We start from the raw sequence: 25,403 nt of genomic DNA on the forward strand, positions 1-25,403 counted from the left end.
TGCTTTGGATATTATCCATCTCTTTTTTTCGTCTTTAAATTTAGATGGGGATGAGAAATTTCACACACAAGACTTGTTATATCTAGTCAATTAATCAGTTAGTATCTAAATTAGAACTGTACCCATGACAACATATTCTGCTGTTGTTAATATGCTACTAGTTTACACAGAAATAAGTAGAGCACAATTACAAGGAATGCTCCCAAGCTAAACCCTTCAGCGTCATGGCCTGAGCTACTGCTTTGATCATTGACTGCAGGAGAAAACGGCGGCGGCGGAGCGGGGGAAGTGGAAGAGAGAGTTGAGAACAACTGCACAAGTAGTAGTATCAGAAGAAGAAGAGCTATGACGAGGGAAATGTTAGGACCAATGATCACCATCCCAAGTATGATCATTATGACAGAGGGCACCAACGGTGATGGCCCTGCCTCTCTGCTTGCCATTCCTCTCACTGATCTCTTTCTCTTTTATCTTGCTCTATGTAGTTAACGAAAAGATTGCCTGCTACAGCTATAAATATAAGAGTGTCCTTTGGTTTGTCTTCTTTGGCCAGATATAGTATAATGTTTTTTTTTGTGCCCAAAACCTATTTGGAGCTCTAATCAGTTTGTTTCTGGATACTCCAGGTTTTTTTTTTTTTTTTTTTTTTTAATTCTTACACTGATTGATTGAGAGGTACATACAGCAAGAACCTATGTACACTAGTAGGAGTACTAAGACCTTGTCAAATAAATATGGTGGAAGTTAGCTTCAGGGTCAATCACGACCAACTATTATTTATTTATTATGAGGGAGTGATGAGCAAATGAAAGAGATGAAGAGACTAACTGGGAACCATAGATTTTGTCAAATTAATGAAAACGACTGTGTTTGATCATCTAGCATGCAACAGGATCATGATCTTCAAATTCAATAATTCGGTACTGGATTTTTTAATAGCTGATGGTGGTGGAATTTCTGCATGAAAAAAGGTATGATATAAACCAGAAAAATCAATAAAGCATGTCATGCATGTTACATTGCTACTCCAAGCGAGTAAATTTTTCTATATCGGATATGACTTGTTACGATCAAGTTGTTTTCTTTAATAAAAGTTCAAATCAAGAGAGAAATCTCGACGTCTAGACTATGTCATGGACAGCGGGACACGTATGATGAATTAGATGCTGATTACTCTTCACATAGTTCCTGTACAACATAATGATTCATTATACTATGGAAATACGTCTAACTGCGTAGCCAGTGCCGCAATTAAATTCGTGCTACTTTTCAGTTCAGTGAACATATTATCTCCTTTTTGAAATGTCAGTTTCCATCTAATTATTTACACATTCTTCACGACATCCCACATAATAAGGAAATCAAATTTTTTTTTTTTTTTTTTGCAAATAACCATGAAACTTACTGCAGAAACACCACAAGTTTCTTCTTGATCAGGCAGCAACATTCTGACGACCACGAGATCTCACATAAGATGATATAGAACTAAGAAGAGCAAAATAAGAAGCAATGATCCAAAACCAAACCCATCAGAATCAAATCCAGAACTGCTGCTCTGCTGAAATGTCGGAGAAGACGAAAATCGAAGAGTTGGAAAGGAACTAGAAAGCAAGTGTACAAGCACCAGCATTGAAAGCAGTAGTAGCAACACCATAAAGGTGCCACTGCCTTCTTCCCATGTTTGAAATGGTAGCAAAACATATTCCAAGAGGGATAGTAGGGTAGGACCAAAGATCACAAACCCTAAAACCCCCACCATTACAGACGGCACCACTGGTGATGGCCCTCGGCTTCTCATCTCTATCTATTCTCCTCTCTAGCCCTCACTGATGCACCACCTCAGGAGTTAATAAAGAGAATACTGTTGCAGGCTGAGATGACTTTCAAAAACATTGTGATTCTTTAGTCTTTGGATTTATAATTTTATATGGTTAGTTAACCTATGGCAACTTCCTTACCTAATCTTATTTAATCATCTGTATTTTTCACGTCATAGAGGTTGGCTTGAAGTCCAACTACAAAGAACTTTCATTATAAAAAGCAATGAAAAAAACCTCAATGATTATCTAGAAAAACCCGCAATGAAGCATGAAAACTTAGCACCTATTTGTTTACTTAAGAGTTAATTACTTGAATATTAATGAAAATGACATCTCTTGTCTTGGATGCCATCAATAAACATAGAATATTCATACATGATAATGATGATGGCAATAAATAAATAATGAGGATGAGGTCAAGATTAGGAATATCAACCATGGGCAGACATATGTGGAGATGAATTAGTTTGGCAGAAACAGCCATACAGAATCCCCAAGAACAAGAAAATGAACATCATCATCATCAAAGGGCTCAGATAACTCATGAAGAATCCTAAAAGCGGTTGATGGCTAATCAATAAAAGGTCCAATAATCATACCGAAAGTTCATAGAAGTCAGTGTGTAAAATAGCTATAAAAAGTAACAGAGTGCAATGAAGAACAGGTTAATGCCTTAGGGAAAGAAAGGAGACCTACAATGAAGGTAAGTATCATTGAAAATGGAAAGTTTGTAAACTAGGTATACTACTAGAGTTACTGAAGGTTTTCTAACCATATCAATTTTAAATATTCAAATAAGCATTTTACTCTTAGGCAGAGAAATTAGATACTAATCATACAAAAAGACAAGAGGGAGAGGTAATATTACAATCACTAAGTTTTTTGTCATCTGAACAAGAAAAACTGTGATTCTAACCTAACCGGCCTCTTACCACTACAGAATTACAGCACTGTATACAACCAAAGCGACAAAAGATGACTGAATTCTCCTATGAAACTCCCTTCTAATCACTGTGTACTGTACTTGAGATGTTGCTCGTAGAAGTTGATTAACTGGCATTGAAAAGAAAAAGATAGTTATCAACGACGGTTCAAAATTGACAACTTACAGTAAGCATCAGATCTTGAACCCATTACAATGTAGACAAGTAAGAAAGGAACAAATCACATAATAAGATAATTACCAGAAGTGGATTATTAGCCTTGAGATACTTGTTATCCACCATTACTTCTTTTCCATCAGACCTATGAACGAGGCAACCAAATAAGAACAAATAAGAACAATATCTTTCATCTGGATGAAACTTCAAGAAACATGCAATCATGCACTAAATATTGCTGTTTTGAAAGCTCAATCATTCCTCTCTTGAAACAAGTTTCCTGGTAGACAAGATTTTAACACCCTTCAAATGACAAAGATTGACCAAAAACTGTCAAAACCATATCCAACTGATAACATTTACTAACCATAATGGAAATAACTCAATAGTAGTACCACAATGAGAAAAACATACCACAAACCTTTCTAACAAGCAAAAAATATAAATAAAAGATAAATACAATCGCCAATTCGTTTTGTTCATATAATAGTAGCTATATTGTTATTTCCTAGACCAATTAATTTATCTAAGATACTACAAAACTACTCTCAAATGAGCACACCTAGTACTTTGTGAATGATATAACCTCAAAATATATTCAAAGTTAACATGTCTCAACCGTAACCACCAACTTGTGCTTTCTAAAGGCAGCAAATAAAAGCAGCCACCAAGTCTCCAGTGGACTCAATCTTGTATAGCTTAAATAAATAACTGATTTAAAGATTTAGTGCCACCCATCAACTTCATATATAGATAGCCAAGCTTCCAATTTTATCACTGGAAATAGAAAAGAAATCAATGAAAACTTCCTATTTACCCTACACACTATCCTCCAAAAATTGTCCTTCCCGCCACCAATTAACCACAATCCCTCACACAACAGAACTATAACGTCTGAATACTCATGTCATCAACCAACCCACCTAAATAATATAAACACTTTCTTCTAATAAAATAGACGCTCTTCACTTTCGGAAAAAACAATAAAATAAATAGGCACTCTTCAAGATCCACACCAATTCCCTTCCAGCAAAGGCCTCTGCAGTTTCTTTCTCAGCCACTAAAACAAGAAACAAAATAAGGGCATAGAAAAGGAGCATTGCACAACAAGGTTCTTTAGCACATGAAAGGGAGTTCAACATTACAATTTGTGGCACTTTCTAGCTAAAGCACTCAAAAGAAAACCCTTGAAGACTGGTGAAAATTTTGGTTACTATTAACCCAACAACTTTAACTTAAAAGCATAAGCCAAAAGGAAAAATTATTTTGAACACACAAAAGGAAAAAGAATTTGGAGCCTGACGACACACCTGACCGCCATAAAGGTCACCACCACATCCTGCATGTTATCTGATACAGAAGCTGAGAAGTCTATTGGTTTGAGTATTTTAACAATAGCAGATGCATTTATGGGTCCTTCATGCTTACTCTTGTGACTTGAATTTCCTATTCCAAGTTGTTCATCCGCACTATCACAGCCGACAGCAATGCCTGGTGTTGAATCTTGCGTGACAATTACCTTAGTGGAGGCTAAATCTTGTTTAAATCTCTTCACAGAACTGGGCTTCCTTCTCCTAGCTCCTGTGCGTCGGTTACTATGAAGTGGTTCCACTTGATCAGCCTTAGAGAGTCCATTTGTAAGACCATTCCCTTCTGAAACCCTAGCTTCTTGGAAATGTAATGCAAGCTTATCTGCATTGGCCTCATTGTTAGATATCATTCCTTTCAGCTCACTAAGCTTAGGATCATACTCAGCTTCCTCGTTCCTTCCGTCAATTTGTTTTGAACCATTTGCAAGCCTGTTATCATTTGTTTGCTTGGCTGTTCTGAGATTGTTCACATTTCCAACATTCCCTCCTACGTGACCTGAGCCTATAGACTGTGTTGAGGGAGAAAGATCAATAAGGCCTGCGTTAATGAGAGGGTCAGCGGGAAGAGACTGACCAACACCACCAGTTACATAATATGGAGCACTAAAGGTGCGCGCCTGTTTCTTCTTTGGCAGGCTACTAGAACCACCCCCCTTGCGTTTGCGCTTCCTAGAAGATTTACCCGACCGCAAGCTTCAAATCCAGAAGATAAACTATATAAGTGAAAAAAGCATACTCTTTTAAAAAGAAAACTCCAACAACTGATTGACACCCTACACCTCTACTTGATTGCTAAGAAATTTGAGGAACCAAAAGAATGATGAACTTCAAGGTTTTCACATTTATATTTTCCTTCTCTTAGCTCAGAAACAAATGACTGACCATCTAACCCTCAGTTTCGTTGCAGAGAAAAGCCAAGGAAATTTAAGAACAATGACTCTTCAGGTTTGACATCCATTTCCTGTCATTTTTATTAAAAGAACAAAGCAACTGAATTCAGCTCAACCAAGGAAGTAGTTCAAGACTAAAATGATTTAACAACCTGTTAGTTTGAGCAAACTGAGGATATGTTTGAAATTGAGGTGCTGTGACGGTAGAACTGTGACGGTAGAACATAATCACCACTGGTTGAGTATAAATAGGTTGGTACTTGAAAAACATTAACTGCTACATAAGAGTGAGGATTTACCACTTTAGGTGCCCTAAGACTAAAAGAAAAGCACAATAACTTTTCTCAGCAAACGAAAAGAGAAAAAAAGAAGAACTTTTACCTCTCCTCAAATGCATCAATAACATCTGAACATGACTGCAGATTCTCCAATGGCTCCCAGGTGTTGGCATTTTCTGGCCAGCCACGCCTTCAATTAAAAACAAATTACATTAAAGAAAATCTCAACATTAGTCTTGTCATATCAAAAAATTAACAAAAAGAAATCATATAATCTAAATTACTCCACTCACCACTTGATAAGATACTGAAGCTGGCCCTGTTTGTTCATAATTAGATAATTTAAATCAGAAACTGACAAACAAATAAACCACAAAAAAAAAAAGTTAAACTTGAAAAGTCCGTTTGGTTCCTAAGAAAAACTAGCAAAGAAAAACAGCGAGAAATTTAAAATTAAAATTAAAGTGACCTTGCGAACCCTTTTCCGACGAATGGCTTCGATTTCGAAGAATCCTTCATCAAGCTTCGGCCGCTCTTCTTGAGGCACCGCATCTTCGTCTTCCTCTTCCCCTTCCTCTTCTTCCTCCTCCTCCTCCTCCTCCTCTTCATTATTTTTCTCCTCTCCGACTTTCTCCTTTCCTTTTTCTTTTTCTTTTTCATTTTCTTTTTCTTGCTCTTGATTTTCTTGATACTCGACGTCGATCAAATCAATTGAATCGTAATTGATATTTTCTTGATTTTCAATATCGTCATTCGCCTCCTCGGCATCGTTTAGTGCCGGATTCACCACCTTCCTCTTCCCTCCGCCCTTCACTTTCATTTTCTTTTTTTAATTTTTTTTCTGCTAATTCCTTGCGAATGGAAAAAATAAAAATAAAAAACTTTCGAGTTTCTGTTGGCGAAAAATTATTCGGTGAGTTACACACACCGAGTTAGTGAGTGGAAACGGAGGTAGCCTCGCCCTTGCCCTCGCCCTCGTCAGATATGAGGAGCTGAGCTGACAGCTACGCTTGTTTTTTTTTTTAAAAAAAAAAAAAATTCAAGTCTCTTTCCAGGTTCTTTTTTTTGCTTTGAAAGGAGGAGGAATTCGGTTTCTGGGTCAGAAATTGACCCGGATCCGGATAAATTGGGTAATTTATTTTGCCTTAAATTTTATTTTTATTTTTTTTTTTATATAATTTCGTTTGGACATGAGGTTTTGATGTGTGAATCCCGCCACTGTTTCCCTCCAAATCATGCTCGGCTTTTTGATTCTTTTTGGTGGGAATTTTATGAATTTATTAAGAGCGCATGCGAAAGTAGTTTTTTTTATGTTGTTAAAATATTTTTAAAATGATTAAAGGCGTATTATTTATTTGCAAAAATTACTTGAAATATTTTTTTTTTTTGGGGAAATGACGAGTTTTTTTGATACCATCAAATGTTCAAATAATCAAAAACAAAATCAATAAAACCTTATCGTGTGACGTTGCTTTCAACCCAAAAATTCATAAACAACAATATCAAAAGAAACAATAATTCTTAGTTCTTATAAATAACTGATGCTACAATATCTCAAAGCACTTTTTTTTTTTTTTAATTTTTCTCCAGTAACATGTAATAAAATTCTCAATTTTATTATGCCAGAAACAAGTCAAGAACTTCAAAATTCACGGCCTCGGACCATGAAATATTGATTACAAGTTGGGTAACAAAATTTTCGAAAGACCATGAATCAGGGTGGTTCCATAAAATTTATCTATAAAGGAAATATATCAATTAATTAATATTTCATACGGCACATCATTTATTGATAGATGATTCTGCCAACTACATTAATGCTGAATAATTAAGTTAATTTTACTAAATACATAGCAGTAACTCTTTGGTGATGCATCAATTGAGATATAAACAGATATCCAACTCTTAATAATGCAAGTGCATTCAACAATGCTTCAATTTCTATTCTGTTTCATTCTCTGTCGAATGCAATTGCAAAAACATAAACAGCAGAAACATCACCAAATTTTGAGAATTGAATCAATTTTCAGGAAATTGACGGAACAATTTTTGGAAAAGAATCAAGTTTCAATATGCAAATCAAACCTTAGCAGCGACAAGTTGAATCTTTCAATAGTTAGTCTTTTTAAGCATCTTTTGGTACATCAAAATAATGAGAAGGTGTTAATTGATTAATTCAAAAAAAAAAAATTCTGTTTCTATTCACAACCATTCTATAGTACTTGAACAAAGGTACATTTTGGTCGCTAGAAAAAGAAAAAGAAAGAAATGAACTATAGATGAATAGCAAGGCAAACCTTCTTAATCCTCAAAAGAGCTTAGCTAACTCATTAGAAATTAAATCCCGGATCTCAAGAGGTTATCGCATATTGCATCAAATGTTTTGTTCTCTTCTTGTTCTTTAGCTTACGGAATGCAGAGGACTCAATTTGCCGAATTCTCTCTCTACTCACACCCATCAACTCTCCAATCTCTTGCAACGTCTTCATCCTTCCATCTTCCAGCCCAAACCTCCATCGGACAACCTGCCTTTCCCTTGGATTCAGTGTGTCCAAGACCTTCTCAAGGTCCTCCTTCATAAATTTCTTGATCAGCAGATCCTCTGCAGTTTCTGCTTCTGGATCCGCAATTACTTCCTGTCAAAAGACATAAACCATATGATAAACAGAGGGGGAAAAAAAATTATAAGTGAATCAGACAGATTGAGAATAAAACAGACCGATGGTTTAAGATTTTGGTTAATTCCAAATTTCTGGTCAAGAGATCTCGGAGCTTTAGGGGTGAGTAATACAGCATGGAGCCTCTTCATTGAGAGCCCTGTCGCCTCTGCAACTTCTTCGTTATTAGGATGTCTTCCATTCTCACTATACAACTGTTTTCTAGCTTCCTTCACTCTGTAAGTTGCCTCTACCATGTGAAACTGTGAACCCAAAATAATTTACAAATGAGAGGTGCAAAACATGAAGTATTCAGCATCACAGATGTGTTTCTCAATAAGAATTTTAGAAGACGGTTACAAAGCACTCGGTCAGAGAACAAGAAACTAGAACATTAAAGCAAAACTCACTGGTAATCTAATTGTTCTGGATTGGTCGGAAAGTGACTTGCGAACTGCCTGTTTGATCCACCAATGAGCATAGGTTGAGAACTTGAAACCTTTGGAGGCGTCGAACTTTTCTGCACCTCTAACAAGGCCTCGACATCCTTCCTATAAGTTAATGAGCCATATTTAGATACCGCAAGGCTTGAAGCTAAGAAATTTAGAAAAAATTGCAATCAATTTTTCTTACCAAAGAAAATTACCCCAAAAAAAAAAGGTCATTTGTTTATTTGTAAAGGAAACCCTTTATTCTTTTAGCTACACATAATAATGAAGTATATACCTGAACAAGATCTTGGAGATTCATACCAGCCCCTTGATAATTCTTTGCAATTGATATAACAAGTCGTATGTTGCTTGTGATCATCTTGTCTTTGCAAAGAATACCATAGTTCAAGCGCCTCCTTAATTCTCTTTGATCAACTCCAGCTGCAGCAGCCCACTGGGCGAAGGTTGGTGAACCTCCACATCGCTCTGAAAGCACCTCACGTAGCCCTTCCAGTTTCAATAAATCCTGAATCACATCAATCATAGTAGACACATTAGAAATTGAATCAGGAACAAAAACATACATACATAATTTAATCGCAAGATCTTGTTGCTTTTCTTTCCTAGTAAAGTTGGGAGGAAAATAAGCAAGTTTCTTGCTGGCCTCAAATCTCACTCCAATTTGGGCATAAAGTTGCCAAAGAAATGAGTCAAACAGGGGGCCACATAGGAATTGCATGTTTCTGTGATCATAGCCTTCTGTTCGAGCAATCTCGTTAATTGAAATACCAGACAATATGTTTTCACTTCAATGTCATTAGTTACCAGTAACTGTCAAGTATAAATATGACAAAACTGGTACTAGTAGCTCTTATATGCCATACACATACAGATCCAGACGCATCATGACATCTCTTTCATTTTTTTACTTACCTAATGTCAGCTAGTATCTATCTGGAATGCAATCAACTCTAAAGCATTGAAACAATACCAATCAGCTATGATTAGAGTGTACCAAACAGTGCAATCTCAGGATGGACCAGCTTCATTTTCAAAGGCTCATAAAGTCATTTGTTATATCTAATGGCTTTCATCTGGATAGATTCTTATCACAATAAGGTAAATAACAATTTCTACTAATTAGTAACTCCAAAGGACTTGCTTCCTTCAAAAACATCAAAATAACTAGTATGTATGTCACACCTGTATTCCTGCTGACAACTGCATTTCTTCATTGGCAGTCAGAAGCCTGGAACTACTGGTAGTTGCTCTTAAGTACCTCAAAGGATCAGAGTAGTCTACCTCCTGTACAGAAGGACGCTTTCTCCGGCTAGTAGAACCTGACTTCACAGACATGACATTGGCAGCTGCCTTCTCTGCGGCCCTTGTTCTTCTGGCTTTTCGTTCAGTTTGGCGTCTTGATCTCACAGCTATACTCTGGGAAACCTGTTCCTCCAAAAGCTTAAGTTCTTCATGGGTTGGTTCCAAATCAGCAGATTTATTTAAGGGTTGTTGCTCGGAATATTCTTCTTCAGGTGCAGCTTCAACTATCACGGAATCTCCTATTATACTAGCTCTTTCTCTTTCTGTAAGCTGAGCCCACATGGATGTGTTAGTATCAGCTGACAATGAGATAGCAGGTTTACTCTTCGGTTTTGCAGAGTTGTGATGATTAACCATCAAGGCTGCATCCTTAGCAACCTTCACAGCAGCTCTTGCAAGAGCAACTGCTTCAGCAGAAGCTGCAGCAATTACAGCTTCATCGCTAGTAAGAGTTTCTGTAGCTAAACTTGTTCCTAAGTTTTCCTGCAGACGGATAACAAAGATGATATAAATAAAAAACTTGCATACATCAAATCAACAAAACTTATAGCAAGCATCAATGTCTGCAGCTTTTTATGACTGTTCACGTCCACACAATATTTTCTACCTCAGATTACAGGATAACCTCAAAAAGGAAATTTTATCCTTCATTTATACAAGACAGAAAATACGTGATAAAAAACAAAGAAAATTCAAGAGCACAGACGATGTCAAGAGAAGAAAAAGAAATCAAACCAGAAGGGAGTATCTTAAGCTATGCATCATCAGTATGTACACTAGTGCATGCACTTTAAGAAAAAAACACCCTTGATCTCACAACAAAAGCAACCCAAAATATACAAACTAATTAAAAAAGAGAGCAAGTTAACAGTTAATTATCACTTGAGACATTAAAATTTTGCAGTATTCCTAACAAAAATAATCAGACCATCTTTTGGTAAATCACAAAAATTTATCTCCTTGAAAATGTAGCAACATGCTTATAAGAATGGTTTCCAGAAAAATCACCACATAAGACAAAATTTCATGAGTAAGTTTATTGACAAATGGCACAAGTCTCACCTCTGTGGATGGACCAACTGCTCCAAAATATGTCCATTGTCTGTTTGCAGCAACTGCATTTGAATGAGCTTCTAAAGAAGGTAATCTGAGCTTCTCCACATCAAGCACTGTGGTCATTGCTGTTGATGTTGATGGTGATGTAGTGGATAAAACACAATGTGTACGGAAACAGATAGGCTCTTTACTTTTTGCTACAAAATTCGATAAAAGATCCAGAAAAAGAAATTAATTTATATAAAACTCGTGATTCCATACAAAACATCAGTAAAAATAAATCTTGGTTTATTTTCCCTTGAACAAATTTGATCCCTTTGCCACTAATTTTGGGACATTTCCTAAGAAAAAGCATTATATTTAAAATTTGAAAAACAAATTGAATTTCAGGTAATGAATTCCGTTATGCAATAACAGAGATGTAGACATTGAGAGAACAACACAGCTTGCGGGCATGTGGAAAAAAAAAAAAATCACAGAACAAACAAACCCAATTGAATTCTAATTGAAGACAGGGCACTACTGAGTAAATGCTCTTCTATTTGCACAAAAACAAACACACCCATTTCAGTTCTGATTCAAATGAAGTCATATGTAACTGAATGTCACTCAAAATCCACAAAATAAAAACACAACACAATCCTTAGAAATCCCAATAGAAACAAACCCATTCGAGCGGCATTCATAATGCACATAACCAAATAAAAGAATTACCACGGGGCCAAAAACAGAGAGAGACTCACAGGGGTGAGAAGAATGATGCTGGTGATTGTGGAGAGTTCTGAAATGGATAGAAAAAGTGTCTGGTTGACACTTGAACTGTGGTAGCAGACACGACATGTTCTTATTAAAACTACTAGTACTAATTTGAGTCTCTTTTCCTAAACCAGCTGCCGCCACATCGATCATCTAGAAAAATTAATACAAAAAAATGAATTGAGAGAAAGGCATTTCTTTCTTTCTTTCTTTCTTTCTTTATCTCGGTGTTACAAGGAGTTCAAAGCATCTGAGAGCAGCCATGAATGAGAGAAGGCCGTGTTCACAGGGAGAGAGAGGAATGGTTTACTGATTGAATGGCGCTGTTGTTGCGATAAAATAAGAGGATAAGGGAGAGAGGTGGCTGCCTGAGAGAACGAGAGACTGATAAGCATTCCTCTTAAGGCCTTTCCCATTTTAACGTTTTATTGTTACTTTATATACAGTCATTAATCCTTTTATTTATTTAAATTATACCCAAAAAAAATAAATGAGAGTTTAATTTTATTTACTCCCCAAAAAATAAATTTATATAGGTTATTTTAGTTTGTGGTTCCCCGCTCCCCCCTTCCCCCAAAATAAAGAAATGTCTTGGTTTAGTTTTTATGAAAGTAATATGCATATTTTTCAAAATTAGTCAGTGAGGGTGAAGACAAAATTCAAATTTTTATTTTAAATTTAATACCAGGCTTTGCTGGAATAGAGAAAGTTCACCCACTTGGGATTGAGATAAAAAATTCAATTCACTAAGCATAAAGACTTAATCATTTATTCTTAATTGAACTCAGGTAACTACGAACGTAAAGCTCGTTCACAACAAAACAAATTATGTTTATGAATAATTTTAAATTTCAAATATTAAATCATATATGATTTCATTAAAAAAAATTAGTATAATGGAATTCGTGCCCTAATTTAAGTTAAAAAACATATAAAAAATTTTGAATTGTATATACTTATAAGCAAAAAAAAAAAAAAAAATTGTATCCTAGCATATTGGTTTAGTTCAGTTTGGGTTTGATTGGAGCAAAATGCCCACTCGCAGTATCAACCAAGTGATTGCTTATTGTACCACCATATTTATAAAATTATCCTAATATATCATAGCGGAGTAGATGTGCTATTGTAATATTGTCTTGGTTGGTGTGAAATTGTTTCCATTTCAGAAAAATTAAAAAAAAAAATTAACCATGTTGAAAACTTTTATTCCCTCCCTTTTAATATGGCAAATCCACCATTTTTCAATTTTAAACAATGAAGATAGTAGTAATTAATAGCAAAAAAATATGAGTTAAATAGCTTATTATAGAGTTGATAACGTATATTAAGTAGTCATATTAGTATGTATACAAACTTTTAAGATAAAGTTTTTTTTCCCCTCCGTCCTAGGCAAAGCCAAGGGATTTGTTTCGATTCACGTCTTTTATTGAATATCATCCATCTTAAAAATGTGTCACAAATAAATTTTAAAATATCAATTTGCAGAATAATTAAATTTTATAAAAATTTGAAATTCAAATCCTTTCAAAAATAAAATAAAATAAAGATTGAATTCAAAATAGCGCCACCCTCTTAATAAATTCGCCGGGCACCTGCTTGGAGAGTCCGCTCCTTTTCTCACTCGCTCAGTCGGCAGTTCACTCTCAAGCAAACTAACAAATACTTGGTGATCGCAATGTCTTCAGCTGCCGCTAGGGTTTTCAACGGCTGCCGGGCCCTCCTGGCTCCGGCCAAGTCCTCTGCCGCTGCCTCCTCAGCGGCTTCCACTAAAGCGAAATCAAAAACAACGAAGAAACCCAGAGCCAAATCGCCAGTAAAGCGCGGTGCACCTACTCGACCTACTGGAATTTCCAAGGTGAGCCCTGTCTCTCCTGCGCTTGCGAAATTTCTCGGCGCCCCTGAAGCCTCCCGCTCCGACGCCGTCCGTCAGATCTGGGCCCACGTCAAGACCCACAACCTCCAGGTTTGAACCCTAATTTTTGAATTCCATTTTCGCGTAAAATTTCTTGTTACTTTGTTGAGCTTTACGAATGAATTGTATTTTTACGTTTCTTTTGTATTTTGTATGTGGGTTTTGTTCTTTGTTTGTTTAACAGTGAGATTGTATGTGGGGTGGGTGTGTTCCAGAGTGCGTTTGTAGAAAAGTAATTTTGACTCTAAGAACCGCTGGAAACAAAATCACTTTCTATAAAAGTAAACATGATGTGTGTTTGACTGTTTGGTGCTTTTCTTACTCGAGAATGGCTGTTTGGTATAGTTTTAATCAACTGCTTCTTTAGAAATCACACTTGGTGCTTTTAGATCTCTAAAAATGAAACTTTATTTGAAAGCACGCTGGAATGGCGCACTATAGCCGTGGACACTTGTAATTGCCCAACAAGGGATGTCTGGAGAAAGAGATTAATGGTTTCATTTCTACGTTGTGTAGCTGTTTTTCGTCTTCTGGTTTGGCAAATCTCAATTTATTATATTTGAATTTTGCTGTTCTGTGTTCTGCATGCTTCCAGAAAGAGCATATTAATGTGCCTATAAAAACATATTTCAGCTTGTGATTGTGCTGGTGTTATCTCTTGAATAAGAAGTGAACTCGTGGATCATATGGGAACTTTTCACAAACATAACTTGTATTGATTTTTTTTTTCTTTTATGGGTAATATCATACTCATAAGTATGGATTTCTGTTATACATTTTCTCATTGTCAAAGCTGCATGCATAGTGACTCATCTCTCTTATAAGGTGAGATAGAACTTTGTTGGCATTTGATATGAACTATTTAAGGGTCTCCCCCAATTCTCTCTCTCTCTCTCTCAATGGTAGTGTGTTAATTAGGTAAATTTAGTTATAAATTTACTGATACGTAGTAATGACATCCTTACAAGGTGCATCTGCATCATAGGTAGAGAGAACAATGTAAATTTAGGGGTTGCTAGAGATATTGATGCTTGAGTTGTAATTGTAAAAATATATGAAAGAGATGATTGCATTATAGGTATAAACCAACCTGGATGTGTTTTTGTTCGCTTCCTCATTTTTTTTTGGGCTAAGAAACAAAAGATTATATAAGAACTACACGAATTTGTAAATTTAGGGATTTCTTCCTCTAGCAATCCTTCATTGCTATTAAAATACATGTTTTAATGAATATATTATATACCCAATGCTTTCGGATTTTGTAACGAATGCATGATTTTGAGGACGGAAACGTGTTTCTCTTTAGTTTAGCCCATGATGAAGTGTTGTTTGTTCTTCCCCCACCACCAGTTTTCTTAAGAACTCTGTCATTCTCTCTCTTGAAGCAGATTCACTTTTGAGAATATTGTTTCTAAATATCCTGCTTCTTTGGGATGTTATGGAGAGAGCTAACGGCTTATTGTTCTTTTGCTTCCAATGTTGTGGTCATACTTATTATTCGATTATACTTTGGATATCATAATGCAATTGAAGCTTCATATTGAGGAGAATTTGCTTTACCATAATTTGGCTAATTGTGTGTATGATGGATACTTTTGGCTGCAGAATCCTGAGAACAAGCGGGAAATCCTCTGTGATGAGAAGCTGAAAGCCATCTTCGAAGGGAAAAATGCTGTTGGATTCCTGGAGATTGGGAAACTGTTGAGCCCCCATTTCGTGAAGACTGCTTGAGGTCCTTGACTGCTGATTCTGATAACAAGTACAGGTGTTTGGCTTCAAATTGCTCTCCCAACTCCATGAGGGAGCTCTTGTCACTTTTCATAACCTTTTGTTGATGTAATTGCGTTCTTATGTTGATACATGGTTGGTCTCATGGTTGAGTTTGTGACTCTTTTCAAATTGTTTAGGTGGACATGCTGTAAAAATTAGTGAGGGGAAGAAGTTCATACCCTGTCTTGGTTTCCCTAATGTCTGTCTGCATTCTCTGTAGTTGTGGGTGTACTTGTCTAGTAATTGCCTAACCGTGTTGTTTCTCATCGCACCTTATTATTATTAGCAGATCATAAACGACAATTGTTGATATGTGCTTTTGGGGGAACTTTTGGAATCTGGAGGTAATTATATGTATATATTTACCCACCGTCTCTTTGTGCAAATGCCAAAAACAGAATGTGGGGAAAAAACTGCTAGCAGATTCTCATTTCACGAATGTGGTTGAAGTTGATGTGATTATTGTTAGTGTCGATGGCAACATCAATATTTGAAGAGTTCTGAAAGAAGCGGGTGTCCTGAAGATATGCATATAGCACCCGTAAACAGTTCCAGACTTCCAGATGTTATTTACCAAAAAAAAAAAAATATTCCACCTCTCTGAAGGCAGTTGCAGACTTCAACCTATTGCATTAAATTGAGGTCAAACCTAAGTTTGTTGTGGGCCTATGTTTGATTTGGGCTTAAAATCCTGGGCTCGACCCTCCCGTTTGGGCCAAGTTTCTATCCAACACTATTGTTATATAATCCTGTATTCCTATTCCGCACCAAACTCTTCCCTCTCGGTTATGGATCCTGTTTTTCGCCCTCCATGATGGACAGAAATTGCCACAGTGGTTTCTTCAGCATGAGGTCTTCTGAATCTGATTTGAGTGTTAATATTTGGCTGCCCAAAAATTATAATTTGCTCATTGATTCATTGAAGTATAATTAATATTGCTCATTTTACAATATAAATTGCATACTATTTAAATTTTAAAAAACTTGAAATAAAAATCATTTTCAATCTTTAATTTCTTGGACCATCATGTGTAGGGATGGCAATTGTACCCGCAAACCCGCAAACCCGCCCAAACCCACCCGCCAAAACCCGCCCGTTGCGGGTAATTTTACCCGTTGCGGGCGGGTTTAGTATTATAAATTAAAACCCGCACATGGATGCGGGTGGGTTTGGTATTAACCTTATATCCGGTGGATACCCGCATGGATATCCACCAAACCCGCAATATTTTTTTCAAATATTTTTAATTTAATTTTAATCTAAAAATGTATAAAGAAAATAATGTCATTAATTAAATTACCAAATAGCCAAAGACTCAAAGTTGTGTATGTGTGTATGTGGCCTATATCCTATTCTAAAGTCATAATCTAAAGAAAACTAAAGGCATTTTCCTTCGAATTAGTATTTGAAAATATTAATCTTAATTATTATTATAAGCATTGTGTTGGATGGGTGCTTATGGTGGTGAATGAAATGAATATCTTCTCTTGGAGCTTGTTTTAAATGATAATATGAAATGTAATTATTATTTTTAGATACTAGTTTGTGTTTTTTAAATGGATTTGTGTAATTTATACTTAAATTTGAGAATTTGTGTTGAATTGATGTGGAAATTTTAATTTTTCATTTACATTATTTAAATATAAAATTGAGTATGTTATATGGAATTTAAGGTTATTATTATAAATTTATATATTAAACATTTATGATTTTAAATACGGAAACCCGCAAAAAATCCGCCGGATACCATTGCGGGTTTGGTAATTGTTAAAACCCGCTGCGGGTGGGTTTTTGTAAAAAAATTAAAACCTGCTGCGGGTTGCGGGTGGGTTTGGTAATTTAAATTTTATGCGGGTTTGGGTTTGGTAATGGCAAACCCGTTGCGGGCGGTGCCCATTGCCATCCCTAATCATGTGGCTTATTCATGTTTCTTCCATCTTTTGTTTTTCGAGAAGGATTTCAAAAGCACAAAATTTTTGTGAATGCAATGTTGGTGTTAAGGACCGTGGCCACCACCATCAACTTCAATTGATATTACCTTAAATTAAACTCATGTTTAAAATAATTAATTAAGTAATTAATAATAATGTTAGTGAGCTGAATAAGCTAGCTGCCAGCTTCGCCATTCTTTACGTTATTGCAAAAAAATTTCGAGTATTCCTTTATTGATACATATAGTTTGATTCCATAGTTATAACAATAAAATTCAGCTAAACAGCCCCTTTTTAAATATGAGAACAAGGGAAGAACTTCACCATCCATGTAAAATAATACAGCTACAACCTAAATTACTGCTTCAATTATATCCAAAAGAAGAAAGAGCTTGCTAAATGCAGAGTTAGAGTGCTGCTTTCTTTAAAGTTTTGCTCTAAAAAAATTTAATACTAATTAAAAAAAATCTTATTGTTTTTAAATATTTGATTCAGATATACGCGTTTTAGAGTTTTTATAGTAAACGTTAAAAAAAAAAAAAATCCAATTAGATTATCTTTTCATTGTCCTTTTTTATATTCGTTTCTCATCTTACCTTATTCGCATCAGCAGAACATATGATCAGATTCATCTCGACAATTGTTGATATGCTAGAAGAGTAAAGAAAAAAGAAGGTTTAATGGAATCAAAAGATTGTTAAGTGGAACATTTTGCAGTGCATGAATGAATAGCTTTTATGCACTAATATATAAGAAATGACTAGTCGAGGAGGTGGTGTATCCATTTTTCTACAACGGCAGGAGAACCATACCATGGTCTCAATGCATCATCCGAACCAACCGGAGAATGATAAACGCCATCCAGGCTTATGTTGAGTGCCCCCTCCAAATGTGCTGATACTTCCGGCACAACTCCATCACCCCATACATCTGCCAGCCCGCAAACCTGCTACGGTTGAACAGTCATTGGTCTTTCTTTACCCAAGGGGAATGAACACAATGGAACGTTTTTTTAATTTATAGTTGAGGTGCATTGACGACTGAGTTTACCTGCTTGTATCCCTGTCCAACTATTCGAGCGCGGAATGTGGTTGAAGTTGCTGTTGAGATGGTCTTATTATCAACTGTAGCAACCTCTGAAATTGGTTGGTCGGTGTCAATGGCAACAGTAGAATCAACATCAACATTTGAGTTCCCAAAGAAGCGAGCTCCCTGAATATACCTGTAATTTATAGCAACTATTTTGATTAATAGGTTACAGTTATAATGTTCCAGTTATGAGCAATATCTTTTATCCCTAACAGCTGTCAAACTACAGCACCAAACGCGCCTTTAATCCAAAAGGAAATAGCAATTCATATAGGATCATGAAAATAAATCTAGGACATTGCTTTATTACAGCATGCTTTTGTAATATGTTTAAATTCCAGTCTTTTGAAAGTCAACCTCTTATGCAGATCGCTTTACATGAGTTGTTTCTTTCTTCCCCACTTTCATTCTATTCTCTTCTATCAAGGATGCATCTACAAGCACATCTTCAGCCACATTTTACTATTTTTGACATACTGTGCTTCCCTAAAGGACTCCATTTCAGGGTAACATATGCCTCATAAGCATCCCTTCATGCTATAAAAATGTAGGAAAAAGAGAAGCCAAGCTTCAAGTTCTAAATAGCTGATGGTATATTACAGCTCAGACTAGAATTAATGAACTCTAAGTCCCTCCTGTCAATACATTGACCAGTTATTGGCAACATATAATTCAGCCACACTGAAGGAAAACTGAAAGAAAAGAAAAGAAGGGAAAGAAACAAGAACTATTTAATTTCAGTAAGTAAGGCAGCTACAGTCCCATTTAGAGCTAATCTGACAAGCTTTATTTTGTGTGCATACCAGCTGTGAGTTCATAATATGCAATTTCCACAACAAAAACTATTACTGAAAATTCAACATAAATCAGTCACAATAACATAATTTCTTTGGTACGAATTTATGGTGGACAACAGTGCATTGAAGGAATGTGGAAAACTTTAAAAGAGAATGCATTGTAGAAGCAAGAACGATATGTAACAGGGTCTGATTTTTTGAGTTTACCTCCCTGCGATACATACGTATTTCAAGTCAGGTGTGTAAACGGCTTTCGAGCATTGTTTCTCAACGTAATTCAGGAGACCCCTTGTTTGATCAATAACCCAGGGCAAACCTTTTGGAGGTGGCCTGGAAAAATTTTTCAGGGAAAAAAAAAAAGAAAAGAAAAGAAAATGCTGGTGGTTATAGTCATGATGAATAAATTCAATTTAGGTGAGTAAAATTCACATTACTAAAAGCTGTGAATAAATTTGAATGAACTTCTTGCTAGTAGAATAACCCACCAATGTATACTAAAAGTATAAGAGCCGAGCCTAATAACCAAGTAGATATGATCCGTTTTGAACTCATGCATGCATGATGGGATGTGACAAAAAATATGAGTGAAAAATTTATCATGCTTAGGCTCATTTTGATGTTTCATAAATAACAAAAATCATTTACAGGAGCATGATTCTAACAATGAAGTTGATAACCTACAGGTGGGGAGTACCAAGGGTCAATAGCAAAGATATATCAGAGGACCCAAATTCTTCCATGTAGACGCGTGCAAGCCATCCTCCTGCGGAGTGACCAATCAGGGATAATTTTCCTCCTATAATAAGAATAAGATCAAACAATACAGGTCTTTAGAAACCAGAATGAAGTAAGCAAAACAAAGCTCAATCTCACGTCACCATCATGATTCTTGAATCTTGATACCTTTCTCTTTCATTTCTCTCAATTTCCAAAATGGGCATACCATTTAGGCAATTACTGCCAGAAAAATGAAACAGAACTATTAATACCTGGAGTGAATTCCTTGGCTTTCTGGATGGCGTCATTCATCCTAGAGAAGTACCAGTCAAGAACAGGGCGAGGGCGAAGAGTGGCGCGCCAGTAGTTAGAGTCGACCAAGCCGGCGGCATTTCTCAGCCAATCAAACCTCGACACCTCAGCAACGACAGTGGGAACCCCGTAATCTTTGAGTGTCAGCTGCAGCCTCTGGTAGTCTCCAGAATTGTTACCCAGCCCCTGAAAACAGAACAACCTTCATTAAATCATTATCACAGCTAATCATCCGTTTGACTTGAGAGAAAGAGAGGAAGTGGGAGGCTGCGAGCTGAGTAAATACCACCACTTACCGGTAGAATGACGGCGGGGCGGCATTGGAAATGGGAGGTGGCGGGAGAGGAAGAGCAGCAGATGGGCTTCAACTTGAACTTCAACGGTGGCAGAACCAGAGCCATTGTTAGCTGCTGCCTGCTGCCACCAATGCCATTCAACTTCCCTCCATATCTTTGACATAGTAACTAACTTCATATGGACCATCAGTTTTTTTTCAGTTTAATTTTTATTTAAAAAAAGAAATAATAATAATTTTAAATTTTTGTTTAAGACGCCGGGCCAAACCAGTGGGCTCGTAGCAGCCCAATGTCATCCATACGGGTCAGTTTCCATTTTAACCTGCAAGTAGGTTCCAGTAGTGTCTCTGCACGGTTGCACCACGGTGCAAAATCAGCGAAAATGGGTGCTTCTCACCTTTGCTTACACTACTGCTACTACCAGTCAGCCGCTGGTTTCGCTGCTTTTCACAGAACTGCAAAAGCTCTTATATCAAAACCGTCTTCTACATTCCTTTGTCGTCGTCGTCATCATCACCGTTGCTTATACAGAAACACAGCATCAGCTGCTTCTGCTTCTTGTAATACCAGCAAAGAAATCAGAAGCACCGACCTCGTTGCTTTGGAATTTGCTGAGCTTAACCTCCCTGTCTCTAACAAAATTACTGGGGTATTATTTTATTTTTTTCATTACTTTCCAAATTTTACCCTGCTTTCCTTTATTGGGTTTTAATTGTTGTTGTTGCAGGAGCTGGGTCATGCGAGAATCAGGCAGCATGTCAATCCTCTAAGTTCGTCTTTCACTGTATGCATTCTAGTCTATTGAGTTCACTTAATTATGATGAAATTTCTTTTAAAAAAAATTATGATGAAATTTTTATGTTATGTTTTCAATTAAGTTCAATTTTAAATTACTCCTGATAAAATGAAAACCTTGAATGCACCCTCAAATTTTATTGAAACGTCGCCCTAACCCCATTTACCGTCCAAAAGACTTAAGAATTTCATCAACGCGACCAGTTTACCCTAATCTTTTGAACGGTGATTGGGGGGCTGGTTCCATTTTATCAGGGATAAATTAAAATTAACCATTTCAATTACTACCACCTGTATTGTTAATAGAGCTTGTGACTGAGCAATATTTTTCTAAATTAAATCTTAATTTGGGGCAGGTGCCCGCGCCAATACCTGATTGGAGTGAAGTCTACAAGAACCCAACATTACCACTCATGGTGGATATTGGAAGTGGTAACTCCTCAGAATAATTATTCTCTTGCATAATTGCTTATTATCTTAATGATCATCGTTTCTTAATTGCAATTCTTCAGCTACATTGAACATGCCAATATTCAAGCAGAAGTTACGTCCTCTTTGTTTCTTTGTATAAATACTAATAGTTTTGCTTATGAAATCATCAATATATACACCAAATAATAAAGGATGTTATATAGGCAATAATTTTGATAGAAATGAAAACTTTTAAATTGGCGAGGCTTTGTTGGGTTGAGCTATGGCATGTTGGTTTGAATTAACCGATGTGCATGGGTGAAATACTTATTCTCTTGCTAACTTGTCAACATTTAATTTTCCTTCCTCCAAAAATTGTTTAATTGCCGAATCTTGATTGTTATTGTGTCTTTCTCTATACTTTTCTTGGCTGAATGGCTAAAGCCACTGAGAGTGCCTTTTCAACTTAACCTCAGGCACTTCTGCGCCCTTCCACTTGGCAGATGGCAGTCCTAAATTATTAACCCTTTCAACGAACAATGTGAGGGAAAATTTTGTAGATACATATGGTTATTTTGCTCAGTTGATGAGATTTGTCCTTAAACTTTCCTTTAAATGTTAGTCCTGATTACTGAATGTGCTTCAGCGGGTTGGATGTTTGGTTGTCATATAAATTTTATTCCTCTGGTAGTTGTATTATCATGTACATTGTCACCAGTGTTATTGGAGATAGGAATGTATATCTCATGTTGACCTACATATCTAATTTTGAAAAGCCCCCAGGTAGTGGCAGATTTCTCATATGGCTTGCGAGACGAAATCCTGATTCAGGAAATTATTTGGGACTAGAAATCCGGCAGAAAGTATGAGAAAGTACTCCTTGGATTACTTCTAGTTCACTCGAGAATTTTTTGAGTGAATTAATGTATATGTACTTGGTCCTCTTTTCCTCCCTCAACTTCAAATAAAGATGCATTTTTCTCATGTTGTAATAATAGTTTCCCTCTTGCAGCTGGTTAAACGTGCTGAGTTCTGGGTACAAGAGCTGGCTCTTAGTAACATGTAAGGAATGTGCTTCATTTAAGTAGAGACGGATAACGATTAGCAATATTGTATTAGTGATTTAATAAGCAGCTATTTGGAAATTTCTGCAGACATTTCTTGTTTGCAAATGCCTCAGTTTCTTTCAAGCAATTGGTATCTAGTTACCCTGGACCATTAATGCTAGTTTCAATTTTGGTGTGTGCCACCCCGGACTTTGAATATTCAATATGAAAGTAGTACACAATGGTTTAATGCTTAAAGTATTTCTTTGCTTTTATCTGTCTTTGCAGTGCCCTGACCCTCATTTCAAGAAAAGACATCATAAGAGAAGGGTCGTGCAGAAGCCTTTAGTAGATTCTATCATAGATTATTTGATGCCTGGAGGAAAGGTATATTTTTAAGATATTTGATGATTTGACTGAGGCTGATTTCTGTGGCATCGATGCTTCTTCAGATTTCTTCTTAGTTGTGTGATAAGAAGTCCTTGTCTTTCAAGGATGTTATAACAGGAAAATGAAAACTAAAGTTTCTGGACTGAGATACTGGACTCCCAAGCATTTGAGAATGCAATTGTCTAACACCTGTATATCACGTGTTGTGCATTTGTTGGACTCATTTGTGTCATGTTGGTTGGATTGTGATCAGAAGTCAAAACTGAAGTTTGCATTTTGTCTAGTTCTACAAATTGCTTGATGCTATTTCTCTTCATTCGCTATAATGAAATTGTTGGTTATCTTTGGGTGTGCTGTTATTGAGTTTGACTTGATATGCGGATGTGATGGCTGTAGCAGAGTAGGATTATTTTGGGTACATGTTTGTTGTTGTTACATGATAATTGAGTACATCTATTGTCACAGAGCATTTTAATGGTACTAATTGGTCATTCCAAATTGTATTACTATAAAATCATTTGCAGCTGACAGCATTTCATCAGCTTTAGCATTTACTATGGTTTTAAGATTACCATGGAACATGGGTTAATCTTATGCAATTTTCTTTTTCTTCCTATATTTCTTCTTATACTACTTACTACTATAGTTATTAGAAAAATGATTCATTAAGCATCATACCTCAGCTGATTCAACCACCGTTACTGTCATATCTGATATCCACCTCTCGAAAATATGCAATAAAAATGATGTTATTGTGGTGAAATTTTTAAATTTGTTGAAATGTGAGTTTTGGTCTTCAGGTTATATTAGACAAAGAATTGTTGTTGTGTTTGAGCAGGTTTTTGTACAGTCTGACGTGCTTGAAGTGGCTCTTGACATGAGAAATCAGTTTGATGCAGAGTCAAAAGTGCTACAACATATTGACACAATAGATCCAACTGTTCCTTGTGACAGTGAGGGATGGTTATTGAACAATCCTATGGGGATAAGGACCGAAAGAGAAATCCACGCCGAATTTGAAGGTGCCAATATTTACAGAAGGATGTACCAGAAGCGGATATGATCAAAGCATGAATTTCGTCTTTGGTTAGTGTTGTGGAAGAAGCCTCATTTCCATCAATATTTAAGTTCACCAAGTTAGAAGAAAATTTTGGTGCAATTACCCTTCTCCCTCATTTTGAGGAAGATTCCCTAAAAGCAAATATCACCAAGTTAGAAGAAAGTTTTGGTGCAATTACCCTTCTCTCTCATTTTGAGGAAGATTCCCTAAAAGCTCTCTGCCCAATGGATATCTTCTTCTTAGATCTAGTTAGAGAGGTACAAATCGTAAATTGATCTGTATGTGAAAGATCTATCAGTGTAGCTTATTTTACTGGTGGATGATGAGTGGAAAGAGCTGAAGGGCTCATCTTTAGAAGTGTATCTTTTGGTGTCCTGTGTAGCCTTAGCTATACATGCATCTTGATGTCTGACATGGATCTTTATTGGAATATTATTGAATTGTTATTTAGTGGAATAAAATCTATGTTTAGCTTGTTTCAAAGAAAAAGAAAAAGTGTTCCACCACTCTCTGGCTTAGTGGTTGTTATCTCTGCATTGCATTATTGAACTCGCGGATGATTAGTGAGATTAGAATTAATGTCTCTAACTTGGAAGAAAGTCTGTCCGCACTTCATCATTGAGGTTGAGTGTGATTAGTTGTAACTTTCGGCAAGCAATAGTCATGCTTGTTAATAAAGTAAGCAGGAATTAAGAAACAGGTGTTGGTTAAGTACATAAATAGATAATCTTATCTTATTAAAAATCGTAGTGTAAGTGATGAACTAATTAGTGACGATAAAGATAAAAATATTCACAGTTCAAGTTCAGGGTGATAGTTAGTGACTCTAAACAAACAGCGGATCATCTAGTGGATGCGGTGGCGCATACTATTTACGTTTTATCATTTTCCTAAATGCATTAAATGACATGTCGGTTTATTATTTCATACATGAATGATGAGTCCTTTAGTACATTAATTGACAAGAGCCATTCATTTAGGATCTGCTCGCCCATTAAAATTTAAAATATTGCATGTAACGTCGTTAAAAAATAGATAATTTGTCATGTCTAAGATAAAATTTTACAATAATTTTTTTTCGAAATAAAAAAAATAAAAAAGCTCAATTAATGATTTTTTTTTCATCTTTTTGCAAAGTAATTTTTTTAAATAAAATAAAAGGAGAATTTCAAGACAAATAGGCCACCGTTGATTT

At 36.1% G+C, this 25,403-nt stretch overlaps 5 protein-coding genes across 7 annotated transcripts; 2 read left to right on the plus strand and 3 right to left on the minus strand.

The window, feature by feature from the left end:
* Positions 1 to 2,573: 2,573 nt before the first annotated feature.
* On the minus strand, positions 2,574 to 6,491 carry LOC102624337 (chromo domain-containing protein LHP1). 2 transcript variants are annotated; one of them, XM_025101277.1, is made up of 6 exons: positions 5,937 to 6,491; positions 5,752 to 5,777; positions 5,562 to 5,648; positions 4,231 to 4,983; positions 3,005 to 3,065; positions 2,574 to 2,873 (listed from the first exon to the last, which is right to left on the minus strand). In XM_025101277.1, the coding sequence occupies exons 1-6, from the start codon at positions 6,276 to 6,278 to the stop codon at positions 2,829 to 2,831; spliced, it is 1,314 nt and encodes a 437-aa protein (XP_024957045.1). In that variant the 5' UTR covers positions 6,279 to 6,491; the 3' UTR covers positions 2,574 to 2,828. The 2 variants fall into 2 exon arrangements, with proteins under 2 accessions (XP_024957045.1, XP_006484756.1); XM_006484693.3 differs by having other exon boundaries at positions 5,928 to 6,491.
* Positions 6,492 to 7,608: 1,117 nt separating this feature from the next.
* Positions 7,609 to 12,090, minus strand: LOC102623860 (RNA polymerase sigma factor sigB). Of its 2 annotated transcripts, none has more exons than XM_006484691.4 (7): positions 11,669 to 12,090; positions 10,932 to 11,122; positions 9,750 to 10,352; positions 8,842 to 9,072; positions 8,526 to 8,666; positions 8,178 to 8,378; positions 7,609 to 8,094 (listed from the first exon to the last, which is right to left on the minus strand). In XM_006484691.4, the coding sequence occupies exons 1-7, from the start codon at positions 11,832 to 11,834 to the stop codon at positions 7,810 to 7,812; spliced, it is 1,818 nt and encodes a 605-aa protein (XP_006484754.1). In that variant the 5' UTR covers positions 11,835 to 12,090; the 3' UTR covers positions 7,609 to 7,809. The 2 variants fall into 2 exon arrangements, with proteins under 2 accessions (XP_006484754.1, XP_006484755.1); XM_006484692.4 differs by having other exon boundaries at positions 11,640 to 12,090.
* Positions 12,091 to 13,110: 1,020 nt separating this feature from the next.
* LOC102623572 (upstream activation factor subunit UAF30) lies at positions 13,111 to 15,673 on the plus strand. Its single transcript, XM_006484690.4, has 2 exons — positions 13,111 to 13,644; positions 15,199 to 15,673. Exons 1-2 carry the CDS (start codon positions 13,357 to 13,359, stop codon positions 15,322 to 15,324), a joined length of 414 nt encoding a protein of 137 aa, XP_006484753.1. The 5' UTR covers positions 13,111 to 13,356; the 3' UTR covers positions 15,325 to 15,673.
* Positions 15,674 to 17,955: 2,282 nt separating this feature from the next.
* On the minus strand, positions 17,956 to 20,648 carry LOC102622982 (uncharacterized). Its single transcript, XM_006484688.4, has 6 exons — positions 20,507 to 20,648; positions 20,171 to 20,396; positions 19,863 to 19,977; positions 19,389 to 19,511; positions 18,346 to 18,517; positions 17,956 to 18,241 (listed from the first exon to the last, which is right to left on the minus strand). The coding sequence occupies exons 1-6, from the start codon at positions 20,609 to 20,611 to the stop codon at positions 18,056 to 18,058; spliced, it is 927 nt and encodes a 308-aa protein (XP_006484751.1). The 5' UTR covers positions 20,612 to 20,648; the 3' UTR covers positions 17,956 to 18,055.
* A 147-nt stretch (positions 20,649 to 20,795) lies between these two features.
* On the plus strand, positions 20,796 to 24,654 carry LOC102623271 (uncharacterized). Its single transcript, XM_025101314.2, has 8 exons — positions 20,796 to 21,155; positions 21,234 to 21,290; positions 21,658 to 21,733; positions 22,496 to 22,575; positions 22,725 to 22,774; positions 22,867 to 22,951; positions 23,047 to 23,145; positions 23,987 to 24,654. Exons 1-8 carry the CDS (start codon positions 20,796 to 20,798, stop codon positions 24,209 to 24,211), a joined length of 1,032 nt encoding a protein of 343 aa, XP_024957082.1. The 3' UTR covers positions 24,212 to 24,654.
* Positions 24,655 to 25,403: the final 749 nt, after the last annotated feature.

This window comes from Citrus sinensis, chromosome 4, assembly GCF_022201045.2.
Source record: "Citrus sinensis cultivar Valencia sweet orange chromosome 4, DVS_A1.0, whole genome shotgun sequence".
Classification (NCBI taxonomy): Eukaryota; Viridiplantae; Streptophyta; class Magnoliopsida; order Sapindales; family Rutaceae; genus Citrus; species Citrus sinensis.

Excerpts from the sequence above, each read along its gene's own strand:
- LOC102624337 (XM_006484693.3), bottom strand. The coding sequence starts at position 6,278 with ATGAAAGTGAAGGGCGGAGGGAAGAGGAAGGTGGTGAATCCGGCACTA. Across the intron at positions 5,649-5,751 it reads CTTCAGTATCTTATCAAGTG|GCGTGGCTGGCCAGAAAATG; the intron begins GTGAGTGGAGTA and ends TTTTAATTGAAG. Across the intron at positions 3,066-4,230 it reads GTGACCTTTATGGCGGTCAG|GTCTGATGGAAAAGAAGTAA; the intron begins GTGTGTCGTCAG and ends CCTCGTTCATAG.
- LOC102623860 (XM_006484691.4), bottom strand. The coding sequence starts at position 11,834 with ATGATCGATGTGGCGGCAGCTGGTTTAGGAAAAGAGACTCAAATTAGT. Across the intron at positions 8,379-8,525 it reads CCAGAACAATTAGATTACCA|TTTCACATGGTAGAGGCAAC; the intron begins GTGAGTTTTGCT and ends TTGGGTTCACAG. Across the intron at positions 8,095-8,177 it reads ACCAAAATCTTAAACCATCG|GAAGTAATTGCGGATCCAGA; the intron begins GTCTGTTTTATT and ends GTCTTTTGACAG.
- LOC102623572 (XM_006484690.4), top strand. The coding sequence starts at position 13,357 with ATGTCTTCAGCTGCCGCTAGGGTTTTCAACGGCTGCCGGGCCCTCCTG. Across the intron at positions 13,645-15,198 it reads TCAAGACCCACAACCTCCAG|AATCCTGAGAACAAGCGGGA; the intron begins GTTTGAACCCTA and ends TTTTGGCTGCAG.
- LOC102622982 (XM_006484688.4), bottom strand. The coding sequence starts at position 20,611 with ATGGCTCTGGTTCTGCCACCGTTGAAGTTCAAGTTGAAGCCCATCTGC. Across the intron at positions 19,978-20,170 it reads AGCCAAGGAATTCACTCCAG|GAGGAAAATTATCCCTGATT; the intron begins GTATTAATAGTT and ends TTCTTATTATAG. Across the intron at positions 18,242-18,345 it reads TTGGACAGGGATACAAGCAG|GTTTGCGGGCTGGCAGATGT; the intron begins GTAAACTCAGTC and ends CAACCGTAGCAG.
- LOC102623271 (XM_025101314.2), top strand. The coding sequence starts at position 20,796 with ATGTCATCCATACGGGTCAGTTTCCATTTTAACCTGCAAGTAGGTTCC. Across the intron at positions 21,734-22,495 it reads CATGGTGGATATTGGAAGTG|GTAGTGGCAGATTTCTCATA; the intron begins GTAACTCCTCAG and ends AAAAGCCCCCAG. Across the intron at positions 22,952-23,046 it reads TAATGCTAGTTTCAATTTTG|TGCCCTGACCCTCATTTCAA; the intron begins GTGTGTGCCACC and ends CTGTCTTTGCAG.